Consider the following 20,391-nt stretch of genomic DNA (forward strand, 5'->3'; position numbering starts at 1 on the left):
GAGCTCAGGCCCATTATTGCAGTTAACCGGGTGCGGGGGGCAGCAGTAGCTCCAGGTCACTGTTTCTCCTCTAATGAGACTCAAGTCCGACACCAAGGCAGGAAGTTACAGCGGTTTATTGATTTCATCAGGACAAATGTAAATTAAACAATCTGTCAGCTGCTGCCGTGCGGGAATGAATAAGCTGCTCCCGATTCACTCACAGTCAAACACAATTAACTGACCGGCGACAACGAGTGACAGGTTGAACAGTCAGTACCGTTTCTCACCGTCACTCTGCATTGGGGAACCGATGATTATTAATTCATTCAGGGCAGCGTCCGATTTCGCTGCAGGTCCAGGAGCAGGACTGAGGAATTTGTCTATTTAACATTATTATATCGGCCAACCTGTCGAATTCACCGTCTTCAGCAAAGGGAGCAAAATAAAATTCTCTCCCCGGATAATGCAACCTGCGACGATGATGTATCAGACTGAGCCCTGCCTCCGGGCTCTTCCTGTCTGTGTAATTCCCCGGGATCTCACAAAGCCAAACATCCGGCAGAAGCAGGGCCGCTGGACGGAAGGAGGACGAATTACGTCACTGCGGGACCGCCTCTGACGTCCCAAGGTGGTTGGAGGGGGTCAGGGTCCGTTGCCATTTTTGGGAACTAAACCTGGACCGCGGCCGTTAAAGGGGAGGGTGGAGAATCACGCTACATATCCCCATCCCGCGAGTGGGGATGTTCACATATTCAGATGTTCACTGTCAGTCCGGGTCTGGGTTCCAGCAGAGACCTCAGTTTCTTCTGCCCAGTCCAGCTGAACAGGTTCCCCACCAGCCTGAAACAGATGGAAAAATAAAGATGAAACGGACTGATTGCACAACTGTGTCAATAACAAGAGACTGGAGTTAATGTTTCAACAATACTCACCGAAAAATATCACAAGAAAACACGCCGATGTATTTTATTACATTTAATATAAACACTCACACGATCTGCTTCAGACTCGGGAGGGTCATTATGAGGCGGCTGAGAGCGGGGACAGATCGGTCCTTCAGCGAGTTGGATCCCAGGTTCAGCTTCGTCAGTGATGGGATTATACTGAGATCGGAGACGAGAACTTCGGTACCAGAATCTGTGAGACCGACATCGTTCAGCCTGGAGATAAGAGAGATTGAGGGTGAAGGACACAGAGAGGCAGGAGACGGTACAAATTTCCAGTGTTTATCAGTAACAAAATTATTGATCATATTAGCATTCAGTGACATACATACAGTGACTGTAAACACAACCTCCCACAATCTGGTACTGACCACAGTTTCTGTATTTTACACTCCGGGTTCCTCAAAACCGCAAACACCAATTTCACTCCTGAATCTCCCAGGTTATTGATACTCAGGTCCAGTTCCCTCACAGATTGGTTTGTACTGAGAGCGGAGACGAGATCCTGGACACCAGAATCTGTGAGACCGACATCCCACAGCCTGGAGATAAGAGAGAGTGAGGGTGAAGGACACAGAAAGACAGGAGACAGTACAAATCCCCAGTGTTTATCAGTAGCACAATTACTGATCACATTAATGTTCAGTGTCAGACACTCAATGACTGTAAACACAATCTCCCACAGTCTGGTACTTACCGCAGTTTCTGTATTTTACACCCTGGGTTCCTCAGAGCTGCAGACACCAGTTTCATTCCTGAAGTTCCCAGTTCATTATGACTCAGATTCAGCTCTGTCAGTGATAGGTTTGCACTGAGAGCTGAGACGAGATCCTCGGCACCAGAATCTGTGAGACCGACTTTATTCAGCCTGGAGATGAGAGAGAGTGAGGGTGAAGGACACAGAGAGACAGGAGACGGTACAAATCCCCAGTGTTTATCAGTAGCACAATTACTGATCTCATTAATGTTCAGTGTCAGACACCCAGTGACTGTAAACACAATCTCACACAGTCTGGTACTTACCCCAGTTTCTGTATTTTACAGTCCGGGATCCTCAGAGCCGCAAAGACCAGTTTCACTCCTGAATCTCCCAGTTTATTCTCCCCAAGGCTAAACAGAAAAAGGCGAATTGATGAACAAGATGAATCAAACCGTGGGTCTGAGGGAATTTATCTCACTCGGATATTTCAGGAAACATAAAACCTTTCAATAAATCACTGATCGCAGTTCCCATCACTGTCAATGTCCTTCGCTGCCCAGCTCCAGGGTATTCACCGAATGTTAGTAATTTCGTCTGTCGGTGTGACCCTGCAAACTCCACATATTCTGTCCCATTCTCCGACGGCGAGATAAGTGTTCCTGAGATGTGAGAGGGTCGTCAGGGGCAGGGTTGAAGGATGGAAGGAAGTCCCTCAGTGAGGAAGGGCTGTGGATGGGAAAGTGTCAGTGGGAGATGGTGGAAGAGACTCACCCGAGGAAAAGGGATAGGAAGACAAACCTACAGCAGGGGGGGGTGCCGAGAAAGAGAAATCCCACTGGGAGAATGTGGGTGGGAGTGAGAAGCCCACCCACCTGACGACACCGATGGGAAAAGATCACCGTGCAAGACGAGGAGGCACAAATAGATTGCGCAGGAGGGGTGGTCTGAACTGAGTCAATCGGGAGAGGAGATGTCCACATGGGGCCTGAGTATCTGATAGTGAGCAAAGTCACACCGGTGAGAGTCATACCAGGTGAAGGACAGGGGAGGACAATGTAAAGCATAGGAATACAGAAGAAACGGCACAATACAGGCCCCTAGGCGCACGTTGTTGTGCAGAACATGTACTTGCTTTAGAAATTACCCCTGGATACCCACAGCCCTCTTGAAAGACACTATTGAATCCACATTTTCCACCGTCGCCAGCAGCCCATTCCACGCACTCACCACTCTCTGAGTAAAAACCTTACCCCTGGCATCTCCTCTGAACCTACTTCCAAGCAACTTAAAACTGCGCCCTCTCGTGTTAGCTATTTCAGCCCTGGGAAATAGCTTCTGATTATCCGAACGATCAATGCTTCGCATAATCCTATACATCTCCATCAGGTCACCGCTCATCCTCCGTCGCTCCAAGGGGAGAAGACCAAAGTCACTCAACCTATTTTCAGAAGATATGCTCCCCAATCCAAGAAACATCCTTATAAATCTCCTCTGCACCGCTTCTATAGTTCCCACATCCTTACTGTAGTGAAGTGAGCAGAACTGATCACAGTACTCCAAGTTGGGTCTGACCAGGGTCCTATATAGCTGTAAGATTACCTTTCGGCTCTTAAACTTAATCATATGATTTATGAAGGCCAATGCACCGTATGCTTTCTCAACCACAGAGTCAACCTGTGCAGCAGCTTTGAGTGCCCTATGGAGTAGGACCCCAAAATATCTCTGATGCTCAACACTGCCAAGAGTCTTACCATTAATACTATAAATCTGCCGTCATAATTGACCTAACAAACAGAAGCAAATTATTCATTAGTACCTCCGTTATCCCCTCCGGTTCCATACACACTTTTCCACTGCCAGACTTGATTGGTCCTATTATCCCACGTCTTATCCTCTTGCTCTTCACGTACTTGAGGAATGCCTTGGGGGTTTCCTTAATTCTGCTCGCCAAGGCCTTCTCTTGGCCCCTTCTGGCTTTCCTAATTTCATTCTTAAGTTTCTTTCTGCTAGCCTTGGAGTCCCGTCTTCAGCAAAGGGAGTTAGTGTTAGAGATGGAGTTTCTTCTTGAACTCTATCATTACCTAATTTTTTGAACCTTTCGTAAGCTTTACTTTTCTGCTTGACTAGATTGTCAACAGCCTTTGTACACCACGGTTCGTCTACCCTACGATCCTTGCCCTGTGTCATTAGAAAGTACCTACTTAGAACCCCACGCAAATATCCCCTGAACATTTGCCAGATTTCTGCCGTACATTTACCTGAGAACATCTTTTCCTAATTTATGCTTCCAAGTTCCTACCTGATAGCATCATATTTCCCCATACTTCAATTAAACGCTTTCCTAACTTGTCTGTTCCGATACCTCTTCAATGCTATGGTAAAGGAGATAGAATTACGATCTCTATCTCCACAGTGCTCTCTCACTGAGAGACCTGACACCTGAACAGGTTCATCTCCCAATACCAGATCAAGTACAGCCTCTTCTCTTGCAGGCTTATCTACATATTGTGTCAAGAAACATTGCTGAACACAACTAACAAACTCCACCTCATCTAAACCCCTCGCTCTGGGGAGATTCCAATCAATATGTGGGAAATTAAAATCTCCCACCATGACAACACTGTTATTATTGCACCTTTCCAGAATTTGTCTCCCTGCCTGCTCGTCGACGTCCCTGTTACTATTGGATGGTCTATAAAAACACCTAGTAGGGTTACTGACCCCTTCTTATTTCTAACTTCCCCCCACAGAGACTCCGTGGACAACCCCTCAATGACTTCCTCCTTTTCTGCAGCCGCTTTGTTGATAATGATTCTTGCATTAAAGTATGCACATGTCAAACCATCAATCTGAGCGCTTCGCTTCTCTATCGCGTGCCTATTCTCCCTCACACACTACCTACAAACTTTCTCTATTTGTGAGCCAACCGCTCCTTCCTCCGTCTCTTCAGTTTGGTTCGCACCCCCAGTAGTTCTAGTTTAAACTCTCCCCTATAGCCTTAGCAAAACTGCCTGCCAGGATATTGGTCCCCTCGGTATTCAAGTGCAACACGTCCTTTTTTGTACAGGTCACACCTGCCCCAGAAGAGGTCCCAATGATCCAGAAATTTGAATCCCTGCCCCCTGCTCCAATCCCTCAGCCACACATTTATCCTCCACCTCATTCTATTCGTATACTCACTGACACGTGGCACAGAAAGTGATCCCGAGATTACTACCTTTGAGGTCCTGCTTCTCAACTTCCTTCCTACTCTCCGAAGTCCGTCTCTTCTCTTATCCTCCCTGTGTCATTGGTACCAATATGTACCACAACGTCTGGCTTTTCACCTTCCCACTTCAGGGCATCGTGTACGTGATCAGAAACACTCCGGACCCTGGCACCTGGGAGGCAAACTACCATCTGTGTTTCTTTGCTGCGTCCAGAGAATCGCCTGTCTGATCCCCTAACTATCGAGTCCCCTAACACTGCTGCCAATCTCTTCCGTTCCCTACCCTTCTGAGCCACAGAGCCAGACTCTGTGCCAGAGGCGCGGCCACTGTTGATTATCACAGGTATGACGTCCCCACCCCCCAACCGCACTCAAACAGGACTACTTACTGTCAATGGTGACAGCCACAGGGGTACTTTTTATTGTCTGACTCGTGCCTTTCCCTCTCCTGACTCTTCCACGGCCCCAGTGTGAGTACTTGCCTATAACTCCTCTCTATCACCTCCTCACTCTCCCTGACCAGACAAAGGTCATCGAGCTGCATCTCCAGTTTCTGAACCCGGTCCCTAAGGAGCTGCAGCTCGACGCACCTGGCGCAGATGTGGCCGTCCGGGAAGCCGGGAGTCTCCCGCACTTCCCACATCTGACACCCAGTACAGAACACCGGCCTCACACACGTACTTCCTGTTTCTATTCTGCACAAGTAGCTTACCTCGTCACCACCCGTTGTTGCCTAAGCCCCGTTGAGCCAAAGCCCTCCAACTCTGTCTCCCTTTACTCCAATACCCGCTTTATAAAATCTTCTTTTTAAATCCTTTCCGCCGGTCTAACTCGCTGACGTCCAAGTGCTTGGGCAGTCGTGCCTTGATTTAACTGCTACGGTAAAAATTGTGATTTACATCCTTCCTGCCGCTGTAACTCGCTGACGTCCACGCGCTTGCATAATCGTCCCTCGATCTCACAGAGGCATTTCTTTCCTTATCACTGGGACAGTCTGCTGACTGTCTCTTGTCCCTCACCAGTGAAGCTCTGACCCACCTGCTGCAGTCAGGGTTGGTCTGGGCGTCAGGAATAGTGAGGTGGAACATTGTCAATGGACGTGTCGCAGGCAGCGAGAAACACGGCCGTTCCTGTGATATAATACCATTAAACCAATGGCCGTTTTTCACTGACCTCATAGAGTCTCCAACATCCCTTCACGAGAAACAACAGAACCCTTCCGTCCTTCGGGAATTACTGCAATATCCCTGGAAATTTGTCACAATTCTTATCAATCTGACTTACTACAGCTTTCCCAAATTTCTTTACATTGAAACAACATAATTGAACAGTTTCACGGTTAATAGTAAGAGATAAATCAAGTTACCTCAACTCCTGGCACTTGTACAACCCCGGTCCGAGCCGCTGGATTCCTTCACACTGAATATGGCAGCCAACCAAGTCGAGGTGTTTTATTGTACCACAGTTCCCGATGACATGAGACAGGACCGCGCAGTCAATCGGGGTCAGTGTCATTCCACGGAATGAAAGTATTTCCACTGATCCCAGCGTATCCTGAGCCAGCCCACGATTCTGTGACTCAAACAGGTAGTGCAATGTGTTCAGGAGGCTCCTTTTACCAGCTTCACTCTCTGTGTTTCCACTCTGGCGTTCAACCTCCTCCTTCACCCAGTCAATCACCTGGCAGGTTGATTGATGAGGAAATGGACCCAGAAACTCTTCTAGGCCTCGAGCTGTCATTGGGGAGGAGAGACCAGCAACAAAGCGGAGAAATACCTCAAATCGCCCATCTGCCATGCTGTGGGCTTTTGTGAGGAATTTGAGGATATCCCCGGGATGTGGATTCAGGAATTGTGCGACTGCAGCTACAAACTCCTGGATGGTGAGGTGTGGGAATGTGTACACCACGCTCCGGGCAGAATCCCCTCGTTCCAAAAGCTGCATCTGGAACCCGGACAGGAACTTAGAAGGCTGCAGATTGCAGTTGATCAAATCTCCATTTGTAAACAGAATTTTCTTCTCGGACACTCCTCTGAAGGCCATCTGACCAACCCTGAGTAACACATCACGCGGGTTCTCAATCTCACTGCCATGGTTTTTCAGGATGTTGTAAATATAGTAGGAATACAATTGGGTGATGGTCTTGGGAACTCGCTGCAGGTCCCTGTCACATTTTGTGAAGAAGGGGCCCAGTACAAGAACGAGGATGCAGCAGTAGGCGGGGTTGTAGCTCATGGTGTACAAAATCTCGTTCTCCTCCACGTGTTTAAAAACAGCTTCTGCTACTGTCTGATCTTCAAAATGCCTATTGAAATATTCCTTCCGTTCCTCACCAGAAAATCCCAGTATTTCAGCCCAGAAACTGATCTTAGCCTTTTCCAATAAATGCAACGCAGTGGGGCGAGTGGTCACCAGCACTGAACACCCTGGGAGCAGCTTGTGCTGGATTAAACTGTACACAATGTCAGACACCTTGCACCGAAATTCAGGATCAGTGCATGTGTACTGCGGTTCTGTGTCTCTCCGACTATCAGCAAAATCAATTTTGTCCTTGAACTCATCGAAACCATCGAAAGTAAACAGCAATCCCTTTGGGTTCTTCCAGACTTCACTCACTAAATTCCCAAAGTAAGGATACTGATCCAGAATCAGTTCTCTCAGGTTTATTCTGCAGTTAATGGAGTTTAAATATCGGAATTTGAAACTGAAGACAAACTGGAATTGTTGGTATAGTTTCCCTGTGGCCCAGTCATAAACAATCTTTTGCACCATTGTTGTTTTCCCAATCCCGGCGACTCCAGCCACTGCTGTTGAACTCCCAGATTTGCATTTACTCCGGGAAAAGCTGCTCTGAAACAATTGCTCAGTCCGGATTTTTTCTTCTTCTCTGCGAAACTGTTTCTCTCTCCACTCCTCGTGGTCTCTGCCTCTTGCTAGCAGTTCATGTTCCGAAGGTCTCCGATCTCGAACAGTAGAAATGACCGTGAGCTCAGCATATCGATCAACCAGCTGGAAAAACTTCACCTTCTCCCTCATCAGGATCGTGTTCACTCGCAGTGTTTCAGTTTGTGCCCGCAGAGTCTCCTTGTGTTTCTGTTGAAAATCTTCCATGGGAACAGACAGTGATCAATCTGTTAGATGCCTTAACTCAGAACTCAGTATCTGCGTACACAAGTGTTAGCTCAAAGCTATTGCATTAAATAAATTCATCAATGTAAGTTCGTACATTGAGGTAAATTAGATTGACAGACCCCAGACGGGACAGAAAGTCGTGGTCTAGATAAACACCACATCATCATGTTTCCACACTAACTATGCTGTGAAGTTGAGTATTTCCCTGGTAATTTACTGACCCCGACTGTCCCGTACTGGACAAACTCCCACTACTGCCACACCCCTATCATTGCTGTTTTGGAAGAACTGTGAAAGCCCAGTGTTGATGTAGCGTGTGGAGATAGAGAAAAGGATAGTGGGCATTCTGTCAAAGGAACAGGTCGAGGAATCACAGTTCACCCATCCCCTCTCATCGCCACTGATTCAAAGTACAAAGCATATTTGTTGCTCAGTACGTGTACTGTGGGTGGGGAGCTGAAGTAGAAAATGTGACTGTCTTGTTCAGGAAAATGAGACAGTCAAAATTTTGACACAGAACGCAGACAATTCCCCACTTCCATCATCACAGATGCCGCTCAGCTCACTGAGTTCCTCCAGAAAATGGTTTAAGTCGGCAGATATGCAGTCTCATGTCTCTTAAAGAGTCTGTGTTGCAAATAATTAGCAGATTCAAGATATCAAATGTAAAGGGGAAGGAAATAATTATTATTCCCGATCTGATGTAGCACAAGAACTCAGATAAAGAACGCAATGATAAACACAATAAATATAAACACATACGATACAGGGGTCACTCTGAACTCAGGTGGTTCTGAAGGGAAAATTTTAGAACCGTGCTGGTGGTGGGGTGGGGGTCGTTAGATGTGGAGGGGTGGCTTAGTCTTTCGAGACGTTGATCAGCCTTACTGCTTGAGGAAAGTAACTGATTTTGTTCTTTTTTAATCTTTGTATTAGTTGTCAAGTTCATAAATATAATAACAATAGTGATATAGAGAGATTGTAATTACATAATAAACATATACAAGAGAATAAACATATAATAAACATATACAAGAGAAACTACAAATAGCACAAGTGTAATGAGACCATAAGACCACAAGACAAAGGAGCAGAAGTCGGCCATTCGGCCCATCGAGTCTGCTCCGCCATTTTATCATGAGCTGATCCATTCTCCCATTTAGTCCCACTCCCCCGCCTTCTCACCAAAATAATCTTCCAAGCTCTTTATATAATTAATCATGAAGAAAAAAGAAATAAAAAGAAACTGGTATCACAAAGAGAAATCCCAAACAAACAAAAAGGCTAAGAAAAAGGCACTAAATTATTAGACCCCCCCCCAAAAAAAAAACAAACGGAGCAAAACAAGGTTGAACCAATATATTACATCAAATACATTCATTCATATCGTCAACTCCGCTCCTCTATTCATATATTCTAAATTAATAAAAAGGATTAGGAAAAGGTCAAACTACATCATATGAAAATGTTGAATAAATGGCTTCCAGGTTTCTTCAAATTTAACCGAAGGATCAAAAATGACACTTCTGATTGTTTTTTTCTAAATTTAAACATGATATAATTTGGGAAAGCCATTGAGATGTAGTAGGGAGACGAGTCTCTTTCCAATTGAATAAAATGGATCTTCTGACCATTAATGTAACAAATGCGATTATCCGACAATCTGAAGAGGATAAAGAGCTATGTTCCATCATTGGCAAACCAAAAATTGCCGTAATAGGATGGGGTTGTAAATCAAAGCGCAAAACTCTTGAAATGATATCAAAAATGTATTTCCAAAAATTTTCCAAGAGAGGGCAAGACCAGAACATATGAGTCAAAGAAGCCACCTCCCAGTGATATCTGTCACAATTAGGATTTATATGGGAGTAAGAACGAGCTAGTTTATCTTTAGACTTGTGGGCCCTATGCACTACCTTAAATGTATCAGCGTATGTTTAGCACATATAGAGGAAGAGCTAACTAATTGAAACATTTTCTCTATAGGTAAGTGAAGTTAAAGTTCCCTTTCCCATTCATTTTTAATTCTATCAGATACATCTGGCTGTATTTTCATAATAATATCAGAAATAGTTCCTATTAATCGCTTCTGATAAGGATTTAAAACTTATTTTTTCCCGTGATTTCAGCTCAGTATGAAATCGGAAAGGTAGGCAGAGTGGTATATAAAAAGTTTGTTATTTGTAAATATCTAAAAAGAAAAGGATCTGGGCAAGTTATATTTATTAGACAACTGTTCAAAAGACATGAAACAGTTATTCAAAAATAAATCACGGAAACATGTTATACCCCTTATTTTCCATATCAAAAAGCCTTTATCCATAACAGAGAGTTGGAAAAAATAGACATAATAGGGCTTGATAATATAAATTAGTTCAAACCAAAAAAAACAAAAAAACAAAATTGGAATTATATTCGTAATGTGTGTTTAATTATTGGATTAACCATTTGTTCATTCAATTTAGAAAACACAAAGGGAAGTGAAGTTCCTGAAATAGAAACGAATGAAAACCCTCGTACAGAGTGACCTTCAAGGTTTACCCATTGTGGACTTGGAATTATATCCCAATCCTACGTCCAAAATATTGAATATTGAATATTATTTGCCCAGCAATAGAATCTTATTTTCGGCAGTGCTAAACAACCATCATGGACTTCATGGACTTCTGTAAATATTTTTTACTATACCTAGGATTTTTATTCTGCCTTATATAAGAGGAAATAGAATCAATATTATCAAATATAAAGATTTAGAAATAAAAATTGGTACCGCATGAAAAACATATAAAAATGAAGGTAAAATAATCATTTTAATGGCATATACTTGGCCAATCAGTGATAGAGACAATGGGGACCATTCAGCAAGCAATTGTTTAACCTGACTAATTAAAGGTAAAAAAAAATGAGCTTGAATAAGTCCTTATGCCTCTTAGCAATTTTATCCCCAAATAAGTGGAATAGTCAGTAATCAATCTAAATGGTGAACATCTATAAATGGGAGCCTGAATTTTTAATGGAAAAAGTTCACTCTTACTAAGATTCAATTTGTAACCAGAAAAACTACTAAACTGACCAAGCAGAGATAATACTGCCGGAATGGATTTCTCAGGTTTAGAAATATATAATATATCATCATCAAACTTGCCAACCCACCCTTCTACCTCCACATCCACGTCGCTAATAAAAATCACGAAAAGTAGAGGTCCCAGAGCAGATCCTTGTGGGACACCACTAGTCACAATCCTCCAATCGGAATGTACTCCCTCCACCACCACCCTCTGCCTTCTGCAGGCAAACCAATTCTGAATCCACCTGGCCAAACTTCCCTGGATTCCATGCCTTCTAACTTTCTGAATAAGCCTACCGTGTGGAACCTTGTCAAACGCCTTACTAAAATCCATATAGATCACATCCACTGCACTACCCTAATCTATATGCCTGGTCACCGCCTCAAAGAACTCTATCAGGCCTGTTAGACACGATCTGCCCTTCACAAAGCCATGCTGACTTTCCCTGATCAGACCATGATTCTCTAAATGCTTATAGATCCTATCTCTGAGAATCTTTTCCAACAGCCTTCCCACCACAGACGTAAGGCTGACTGGTCTATAATTACCCGGACTATCCCTACTACCTTTTTTGAACAAGGGGACGACATTCGCCTCCCTCCAATCCTCCGGTATCATTCCCGTGGACAATGAGGATATAAAGATCCTAGCCAGAGGCTCAGCAATCTCTTCTCTCGCCTCGTGGAGCAGCCTGGGGAATACTCCGTCAGGCCCCGGGGACTTATCCGTCCTAATATATTTTAACAACTCCAGCACCTCCTCTCCCTTAATATCAGCATCCTCCGGAGCATCAACCTCGCTCATATTGTCCTCACCATCATCAAGTTCCCTCTCATTGGTGAATACATATTGCGTCAGTGCTTGAACTCCCCAGTATGTCCTCTCTGAGTGCAGCTTTGAAATTCCCCAGATCAGTAAATAAACCTCTCCAACTGTATTACCTCATCTCTCAAATCTGATATATCACAACTCTGGAATATCGAGCAGCCAATTCTGTCTCTCTCAATCAAGTTCTTATAAAGGCAACAACATCACATGTCCATGTGCTGATTCACTCTCAAGGTCCAAGTACCTGACCCATAACACTCTCTCCACTGAACTAACCAGTTCAGACTCAACCATTACATCATGTTAACTTGTCCGGCCCTGCCGGCCGGCCTTACAATGAGGATTATTAGCCTAACCTTTCTTCAACCCTTCTTGTCAGGAGATAGTGTAGCTGGACAAGTGTTTGGAGTGTCATTTGTAGAGTATTCTGGAAATAGAGACCAGCTCTCTCAGTTATGGAAAGAGGTGGCGATGCCCCGAGTATTGAGGTCCTGAATTAGGGGAAGACAGATTTCAATGTAAGACGAGATCGGATGAAGTGTGGGAACAGTTACTTGCAGCTACACGACACCTGATGGCAGACTTTTAAAAGGATCTGGGACATTACGGTCTATTAGGACCCTGGCGGGTATGTACAGGATTTCACGAGTTTGAAGTGCATGTGAGGTGTGTGCGGGATCTCACAACGTGTGCAGACACTGCCACTGGTTTATGAAGTCTCGCAATGTGTTCGGACCCTGCCAGGATGTGCGCTGCCTCACAGTACATCAGGACACTGCCAGAGGGTGTGGAGTCTCATAGTGTGTCAAGAAGCTGGCAGGGGCGTGTGGGGTCTCATAGCGTGTTAGGACCCTGTCAGCAGTTTGTAGAGTCTCACAGTGTGTTAGGACCCTGCCAGCAGTTTGTAGAGTCTCACAGTGTGTCAGGACTCTGCCAGGGGTGTGTAAAGTCTGACACAGTGTCAGGACTCTGCCAGGGGTGTGTAAAGTCTGACACAGTGTCAGGGCCCTGCCATGGGTGTGTGGGATCTAAAGGTGTGCAAGATCCTGCCAGCAGTGTGTGGTGCTTCCCAACATCTCAGGGCCTGAAAAAAACAATAAGGGGAGTTTAGAAAGAACGAAGGAGAGAAGCTGAGAGAAAGGACGGCAAGGCTACTAAGCTCGAGCTTGCTGCCTGTTCCACGCGATAGTCCGGACAGGGACACAATGAGGTGGCAGATACATTCGTGTCCGAAGAATTGGAGCTGGGGCAAGGATTCGGATTTGCGAATATTAAGGACCTCTTCTGCGGCAGTTGAGAACATTTCAAAATAGATGGGTTGCACTTAAATCCTAGGGGTGCCAATACTCTTGCGGACAAGTTTACTCAAGCTGTTGGGAATGGTTTAAACTAATATGGCAGGAGGATGGGAACCAGTATGATATAATTGAGAATGAGCCAGCGGGTTTACAAGTAGATGATGGGTGTAACATGAATGCAAGAAAGTTACCCATGTCTGGGTAACACAGAGAGTTAAATTGTACCACAGAGGCAACATTCAAAAGGGTGAAGAATGCAGGACTGAAGGTGCCGTATTTAAATACGGGTAGCTTTCGGAATAGGGTGGGTGAACCCGTGACGCCACTAGACGAATTGGTGGGCATCACTGCGTCATGCCTGAAAGAAGACCATAGTTGGGAGATTATTATCGAAATATATACTTTGTATGGAACGAACAGGCAGGAAGGCATATGTGGTGATGTGGCTCTGTTAGTAAGAGATGGAATTACATCTTTAGAAAAGGATGACATAGGGTCAGAGAATGTTGTATTTTTGTGGGCGGTGTTAAGAAATCGCAATGGTTAAAAACCCATTGTGGGAATCATATATCTAAGCCTCCAAATAGTAACCACGATGTGGGGCTGAAATTACAAAGGGAGCTGGAAAAGGCACGTTATAAGGTTAATGACATAATTGTAATGGGGACTTGCATATGCAAGGAGATTGTGAAATCAGGTTGGTGTCGGATCGCAAGAGCGGGAATTTGTTAAATGCCTACGAGATATCTTTTTTAGAGCAGCTTGTGCTTGAGCCCGCTCGGGGAAAGTCTGTCTTATTTCGGGTTTTTCCAATAGGCCAGATATTATTTGGGAGCTTAACGTAAAAGAACCCTTAGGGGACAGTGATCATAATATGATTGAATTCATACTGCAATTTGAATTGTATTGTATTGAATTGAATTTATTTCTTACATCCTTCACATACATGAGGAGTTAAAATCTTGATGTTACGTCTCCATCTAAATGTGCAATGTGCGATCATAGTAATTTATAATAAGTTTTAATGAATGTAACTGTCAATATAATATAGAGTACACTCAAGTCAGCGTGTGTTCATCAGTCTGTTGGCCTGGTGGAAGAAGCTGTACTGGAGCCTATTGGTCCTGGCTTTTATGCTGTGGTACAGGTTCCCAGATAGTAGCAGCTGGAATAGACTGTGGTTGGGATGGCTTGGGTCCCCAGTGATCCTACGGGCAGTTTTTACACATCTTTCCTTGTAAGTATCCTGAATCACTGGAAGTTCACAACTACAGATGCGCTGGGCTGTCCACACCACTCTCTGCAGTGTTCTGCGATTAGGCAGGTACAGTTCTCATACCGGGCAGTGATGCAACCTGTCAGAATGCTCTCCATTTTGCCTCTGTAGAAGGATCTTAGGATTTGAGGGCCCATAGCAAACTTCCTCAACCGTCTGAGGTGAAAGAGGCGCTGTTGTGTGTCCAATCCACGTGATGTCCTCGGTGATGTGGATCCCGAGGAACCTGAAGCTATTTACCTTCTCAAACCCAGATCCATTGTGTCAATAGCGGTTACCCCGTCTCCATTCCCCCTGTAATCCATAACCAGCTCCTTTGTTTTTTGCGACATTGAGGAGGAGGTTGTTTTCTGGACACCACTGTGTCAGATAGATGACTTCTTCGCTGTCGACCACCTCGTTATTGTTTGAGATTAGGCCAATCAATGTAGTATCGTAGAAAATTTAATTATCAGCTTGGAACTGTGGGTGGCGATACAGTCATGGTCACACAGGGCGTAAAGGAGGGGACTTCGTACGCAGACCTGTGAGGCTCCTGCGTTGAAGTTCAAAGGGTCGGAGATGAGGGAGCGCACACTTACAACCTGCTGGCGATCTGAGAGGATGTCCAGGATCCAGCTGCATAAAGCCAGGGTCAAGAACAAGGTGTTTAAGCTTCTTGTCGAGCCTGGATGGAACTATTTTGTTGAATGCTGAAGGAGAATGCTGAAATGTTTGAGAAGGAGAAGCATACCTCACTTGTATCTGTATTGTAATGGAATAAAAGGAATTACAGATTCATGAGAGAGCACCTTGCACCGGAGGGTTGAAGGAGGACACTGCCACGAATGATTGCAGAGCAGAGATGGCTGGAATACATGGGAATAATTCACAAGGCACAGGATAGATATGTGCCACAGAGGAATAAGTTCTCAAATGATAACTGGTAACCGTGGCTAACAAAGAGAGCCATTTCTTAGAGGAAAGAAAAAGCAGGGTGAACAAGAGAGGCAGTGGATGAGAAGGCGTTTGATGAAGTGCAAACATGAGGCTAATGAACAAGATAAAGCTGGTAGAATGATCAAAACAGTGGTATATGGAATAAAGTGTTGGAAATTTTATGACAATGCATTTTTGGTAAAAAAGGACAGTAGTGCTAACTATTATCAAAATGAAGAAAAGGTTCAAACATCAGCGGTGCAGACTGAGTCTGTGGTAAAGAAGGCAAATGCGTGTCTTCTTTACCACCGAAGGGTCCAGGCAACTGTGTGTCTGGACGCTGTCAGGAGTGTGTGGAGTCTTACCGTGTGTCAGCACCCTGTTAGGTGTGTGTATGGGGTCTCACAGTGAGTCAGGACCTTTTCAAGTGTGTGTGAGGTCTCACAGTGTGTCAGGACCCTCTTAGGGGTGTGTGGAGACTCACAGTGTGTCAGGACCCTGCAAGGGGTGTGTGGGGTCTCACAGATGTCAGGACCCTATCAGGTGTGTGTGTGTGGGGTCTGAGAGTCTGTCAGGAACCTGCCAGGAGTGTGGGCGTCTCACAGCGTGTCTCAACATGCTGTGAATGTGTCGGCTCTCTACTTAACGTAGTCGGTGAAATACGGATCGTAGGAAAGCATTGAATGTTGGAATAGTTAATTTAGACAATGTGACAGTGGGAAAAATGTTGTTCTTCAATAATCAGGGATAGAATCTGTTTCGGCGGTGGGAATTTCACTGCTGGGTCTGTTTCGTCGGAAGAGTGAAGAACAAGTTTGCAGGCAATTTGTAGAGATTTACCAAATCCATGGTGCCGGTAAACTGAGAGGTTTTATTGCCTGAATGCGGACTGGAAAAGCATTAACAAAGGTGACAGAGACGGGAGCAATTTGTAAACTTCCTGAATCATCTCTCTCTGGTCCCAAATGAAAATTAACGTCTTTGGAATTTGTTCTTGGAAATGAGAGAGGCTGAACCAGGGTTCTGACCGAGATTCCTTATGTTTCTGTTCAAGAGCTTCGAATAATCAGATAAAATATGGGCTGATGCAATATCAATAAGTTTTGTGATATCCCTTTCCTTCTCTCTTTCCTCTGTTAAATGTGGAGCTGTGTGATACAACACAGACAGCGATGGTGAAGCCTTACAACACGATGTGCTTACGGACGTAGTGAGCTTCTCATTCGCACGGTCACAATTTAATGAATTTTTATATTATTTATAGATATATTCAGTTCTTTCCACCTTCCTTGCCACAATCTCAAAATACCCGGTTTCTCTGTCTTAATTCCCATCTCTTATCCTTCCACAGTGCCCACCAGACAAAACCGGCACACATGAATTTCAGCTTTTGCTGACTGAGCTGAGGATTTTGTCTCCCATTTCATCCTCACTAGCCTTGTCTTCTAAGGGACTTCCCAGGATTGTGGAGTTGGAAATTACACTGGATAGCTGTAGCAGTGTTTGCACTAAGGTAGTGCAGATGTGAACAGAGTGGGGTTCATATGCTGCTCTGGGGGTGAACAGACTACTTGAGGTGTAATCTGCTTTTCTCATTAAATGAATGCTCTCATTGTTATTCTGTGACGAGAACCTCAATGGACCCCCAACTCTTAGAATGATGACCCGTACCATCTGAGGGAATTTAGAAAAGTGATTTAGGATGAGGGCTGTTCCGGATGGTGGGTAGCTGTAGGAAAATGATTTCACCATTTGCAGTGAAGAAATTTATCTGGTTTTCGCTCCTCCAGAGTGTCCTTTCTCCACTCTGACCCCGGAGGAGGGACATGTCGTTGCAAGCCCCAAAGAGGTGTGATCCATTTCTGAAAACTTCCCAAATCTCTGAGTTGTTCCTCATACAGTCCCATGAAAACCCTTCGTCCAGCAAACATTTTCCATGCGTCTCACTGTGCACTGTGTCACGGTGCCAACACCTAACTAGGTAAATATCTGTGACTCAGCAACGATATGACCCGACACAATATCAACCATTGATGGAAACAAACTTTTCTTCGCTTACCTTTCAGGTCTCTGGGCATCATTGGTACGGGTCGATTGACCGGAACACAACCTGTTCAGATTTAAACAATATGAGGAGTAGAAATCTGTAAAATCATTTAGTGTCTTGTGTTTGAATCCAAAATTAAATCAATCTCTAATATTGTCTCACCATGTTTTTGAATTTCTTTCAGTATTTTGTCCAACTTTGGGACACCATTCCGCATTTCCACAAAGGTTTCCCACATCACCCTCCGAGCGCGGGAGCCTTTCTCCATCACCAGGCTCAGGAGGAGTTTAGAACTGTCCGCCCGCTCTCCCTTGTCAGCGAGATCCGAGATTTTCTGTGAAGAGTAATAGTGAACATATTGGGGACTGACAGATTCACACAGAGAATGAGAATTAAATGATGTGCTCTGTAATGGGATCACACTGAGCAGTCACCCGGACGGGTGCTGATCGTGTCTGTTCATGGACTGCACATTCTGAGTGCAGAGCACACGGGGAGACATTCACCGTGAACCTGGTCCACCAGTCAATGAGATCCTGGCTGGTCTGTGACCGCTCCATTGATGTGGCTCCAAATACATAAATAATTCGTCACCGGATTTCACGGTATAAAATAGAAATAAGAAAATATCGATCACAGATGAAGGAAAAAAAGAAAAAAAACTGAGGTGGTTTTGAACACCGTGTGCAGTCTCAGAGAAGTTGCAGCAAAGATGACGTGATTCATCTCCTCAATCCACCAGCGTCTAACATGACAGCGGATTGCCAGCTGACAGCCTTTCCTATGGTTTTTCCAGCGCAGGTTTATTCAGTGATTACACATTACAACATGGCAGTATTCCCAAATCGACACTGTCTGCAGTTGCAGATGGTAACACAAACATCTCCACGCAGAACAGAACACACTCGAGCTCCTGTGACAATCATTGATGATGACCCTCTTCTCACTGATATCCATCCTATACGCTCCACGGTCTTCCCAAACCGAAACTTCCTGTCATATTTCCATTTCATATCCTTTACTATAACCGCTTGCAGATTTTTTTCTTCCCGCTCCCCTTGCTTTGAACACTGCACAGCCGCCTGGAGTATTTTCACCCGTTTCTATCACTGATCCAGATTCACAATTTGAGATTGCAATTACAGTATTTATTTTCAAGTTGTTCTTTTATCTGCGTTAATACCTGATGAGTCAGAATCTCAACACGCATCAGTCCTGTGATGTGCGAAACTTCAAACCCATTCTCCCTCTCACTCACCCGATGTTCCTCTCCACTGAACTGATTCTCGGCCGTTAACGCCAGGCTCAGCCCGTACACCCCTCCTTCCATCGCCTGCTCAAGCCTGTCCCGGTGGAAATCCGTCAGCTGCAGCAGCTGGAAATCGTCCCAGCCTGCCAGAAGCCCGGTGATCACTGAGCTCGGACCTGTGAAGGAAAATGCAGAAAATTAAAGGCATTACTGACCCCATATTAGGCAGCAACTTTCTCTCTGGAACCTAAAGATGGAGGGACAAACACAGTCCGAAATATAAATAGGGCCGGGGGAGAAGGGGAGAGGCTAGAGAATGTGGGATAATAGAGACGGTGGGGGATAGATGGAAGGGGGCTGGTTAGTGGGGAGAATAATAGAGGGAAGTGAGTTGAATAGAGTGAGGGGGAAAGGGAGTGGATGGGAGAGAGGGGGTTGGGGAATGGAGAGGGAGGGGAGCAGAGAGGGAGGCGGAGGGGAGAATGGGGGGAGAAAGAGGGAGGGGCTGGGGATAAGGGAGGAGACGGAGGAGAGTGGGAGGCCAGTGCGAGGTGGGGAGAAAAAGGAGAGGGGGAGAGAGGAGAAAGGGAGAGGGAAGGGGTGAGAGAGGAGATGGGGGGAGGGCGAGCTCCATCTGTTGAAGGCTGTGATCTTTCCTGTCCCCTGAACTATACGGTCTCTATTTGGGACCTGTACTTGGAAAGGACTGTGCTTATTCCTGAGAATATATTAACCCATCACCATCACTCTCCTGGTACTGCCCATCACCACCGTTTTGCTTTGGTCAGATTCTGGTGCTCTGCCTGGCTGGTCAACCCGTTCCTCGAAAAATCTGTGGAATATCTCACAAAATGCTGCAAGAACTCAGCAGGTCAGGCAGCATCTATGGAGGAGAATAAACAATCAACGTTTCCGGCTAAGGTCCCCCAGCGGGACTGAGATGAAGCGGTCAGAAATTCTAGATACTGACCCATTCCTTTCTAGTCCTTATTGTCAATTGTTTATTCCTCTCTGCAGATGCTGCCTGACGTGCTGAGTTCCGTCAACATTTTGTATGTCTTTGTGGAGCTCATAACTTTCAGCATCTAGAGACTGTCTTTTGTGCAGGAACGCCCCATTGTTTTAATGTGCATCACAATATACTTGAAGGAGCATGAATCAGACAGTACATGTACCCAGTCCACGCGTGACTGTGCTTCGCCAACCTTCCCCACCGCCGCCATGAGCTATTCTCTCTCTCTCTCCTAATCTCCTAATCTCTGCTCAGTCTATTCGCAAATATTTTGTGCATTGTGATACTGAATTAAAACCAGACACAGAGTAGTTTTAATATTTATCAATTAAAATACTTCGCAACATACCCGTGTCCTTTCCTGATGCTGACGTCATTGGAATTCCTTCTGTACCCTCCCCCTTATTCATTCTGAGGACAGGTGTAGTCAGATTATGGTGCTCTGTAACAAACAAAGTTTACAATATGGTCAGACTTTGAATGAAGTGTAAAGAAAGATGCCCTTTTATTTTTAAACAGAACGGCACACTTCCAAACATCTTCGGCCTATCCACCGAACACGTGATCTTCCTGCAGCCATCCACACACTGTCACACAATGTCCATTTCCACTGTATCGATGGATTGTACACAGTGCCGTGATTGTCCGGGATATCTACTCGCAATTCCAATATCCGTTCTATCCATGAACGCTACAGCGGGCCGGGATCTCCCGAGGTATCTATTCTCC

General features: G+C 45.1%; 1 protein-coding gene across 1 annotated transcript; it reads right to left on the bottom strand.

Annotated features, from left to right (window-relative positions):
- Nucleotides 1-369: 369 nt before the first annotated feature.
- Nucleotides 370-20,047, bottom strand: LOC140207713 (NACHT, LRR and PYD domains-containing protein 3-like). Its single transcript, XM_072276266.1, has 10 exons — nt 20,012-20,047; nt 18,660-18,826; nt 17,546-17,735; nt 17,414-17,461; nt 6,201-7,938; nt 1,950-2,036; nt 1,624-1,794; nt 1,298-1,468; nt 975-1,142; nt 370-822 (listed from the first exon to the last, which is right to left on the bottom strand). The coding sequence occupies exons 1-10, from the start codon at nt 20,037-20,039 to the stop codon at nt 735-737; spliced, it is 2,856 nt and encodes a 951-aa protein (XP_072132367.1). The 5' UTR covers nt 20,040-20,047; the 3' UTR covers nt 370-734.
- Between the last annotated feature and the right edge of the window lie 344 nt (nt 20,048-20,391).

Source organism: Mobula birostris, chromosome 13, assembly GCF_030028105.1.
Source record: "Mobula birostris isolate sMobBir1 chromosome 13, sMobBir1.hap1, whole genome shotgun sequence".
NCBI classification, from domain to species: domain Eukaryota; kingdom Metazoa; phylum Chordata; class Chondrichthyes; order Myliobatiformes; family Myliobatidae; genus Mobula; species Mobula birostris.

What these genes read in the sequence shown, in the direction of transcription:
- LOC140207713 (XM_072276266.1), bottom strand. Translation starts at nt 20,039, where the DNA reads ATGACGTCAGCATCAGGAAAGGACACGG. An exon ending in GATGCCCAGAGACCTGAAAG is followed by an intron (nt 7,939 to 17,413) that starts GTAAGCGAAGAA and finishes TTCCCATGGAAG; the next exon opens with ATTTTCAACAGAAACACAAG. An exon ending in TACAAGTGCCAGGAGTTGAG is followed by an intron (nt 2,037 to 6,200) that starts GTAACTTGATTT and finishes TTTTCTGTTTAG; the next exon opens with CCTTGGGGAGAATAAACTGG.